The sequence below is a fragment of the Cucurbita maxima genome, unplaced genomic scaffold, assembly GCF_002738345.1.
Source record: "Cucurbita maxima cultivar Rimu unplaced genomic scaffold, Cmax_1.0 Cma_Scf00017, whole genome shotgun sequence".
In the NCBI taxonomy this organism is placed as follows: domain Eukaryota; kingdom Viridiplantae; phylum Streptophyta; class Magnoliopsida; order Cucurbitales; family Cucurbitaceae; genus Cucurbita; species Cucurbita maxima.
In genome coordinates this window covers 2,945,461-2,946,679 of record NW_019272033.1, presented here as the reverse complement: position 1 = coordinate 2,946,679, position 1,219 = coordinate 2,945,461, and the positions used below count along the sequence as shown (strand labels likewise).

The 1,219-nt window shown below is 34.5% G+C and overlaps 1 protein-coding gene across 1 annotated transcript in view; it reads right to left on the bottom strand.

The window, feature by feature from the left end:
• LOC111492011 overlaps positions 1-607 on the bottom strand; it is a 3,032-nt gene extending 2,425 nt beyond the window's left edge. The window contains exon 1 of the mRNA XM_023141155.1: positions 452-607. Coding sequence (XP_022996923.1) covers positions 452-527 — 76 coding nt within the window. The 5' untranslated portion in view covers positions 528-607. The remainder of the gene's footprint in view (positions 1-451) is intronic.
• Positions 608-1,219: the final 612 nt, after the last annotated feature.

Sequence of the window (1,219 nt, the reverse complement as noted above, 5' to 3'; positions counted from 1 at the left end):
AAAAAAAAAAAAAAAAAAAAAAAAAAAAAGGTTAAAATTGAAAAATCATGTGGGGGATTTGGGGATTCCAATTTCCCATCAGCTTATAAAGCGCCAGCGAAGCAGTGGGGCCCATCTCCAAATTCAATCACAACCGTCCATAAGAACGAATTCTGTATACACAGCTTTAACGTGTCGGTCTGCAATTGTTGATATTTCGCTATCACGTGACCGACTGGACTCCCAGCTCGGTCGGATTGGTCATTATCCATAGAAAGTAAATTTTACGCTCTAAGGGACAATTTTTTTTTAACCTTTTTATTATTTAAAATTATTTTAAAACTATTTTAAAATAATCGTATTTGCTCACCCAGAAAGTAAACAGGAACTGAAGTTCCTAATCAAAGGAACAAAAAACGCAATATTCCGGTGAGAAGGTGATCGGAGAGTAGAAGCGGTAGAGGAAGCTTACCGTCGACGAGGCTGAGAGCGGGATGGAAGGCGGCGGAGAGAAGCACCGACAAGAAGATGACGGCGGCGTTCTGCATTGTGGAAGTTCTCTGAAGGAAGAGAGAGGGAGGGAGAGAGAGACGGAGTGAGGAGAGATGCCGAGAGAGAAGGAGGGGGAGAGGGAGATTATATGCATGGGAGGATACAAAGAAGCCCTTGGGGTTGGCGAAGAATAACGGAAGTTGCCATTTATGAAATACTGAATATGAGGAACTTGTCGTTTATGTGCCCTAAATGGTTAAAATAAATAAATAAATAAATAAATAAGAGCGGGAAATGGGACAAAAGCCTGTTAATCACATGGTTTTCTCTGTCACCCTCTTAATAAATCCAATTTTCCCCTCGAATTTTTCAAAATTCACTCCTTTTTTCACATTTTTTTTCCATCAACTTTTGATTAATTAAGTCTCAGGACAAAACTTATTATATGTAAAGTAATGTTTTAAAAAAAGAAAGCAAACTTCTATTATTGATAGTTTTTACCAACTTTAATACAATAATATAATTTGTAAATTGTCTATTTAGCTCCTATATTTCAGAATAATTTTCACTTAATTTCAATAATTTCAAAAGTTTTTAATTGGGTGGTCCATTTAGTTTGAATTTAAATTTTATTATTTAATATAAATATATTTTAAATAATTTGATTAACCTTTCTGGTCTCTTTTTTGTCATCAAAATTATTATACGCGTCAATATTTTTTTTTTCTTTTTCGTTAACTATTTCAAC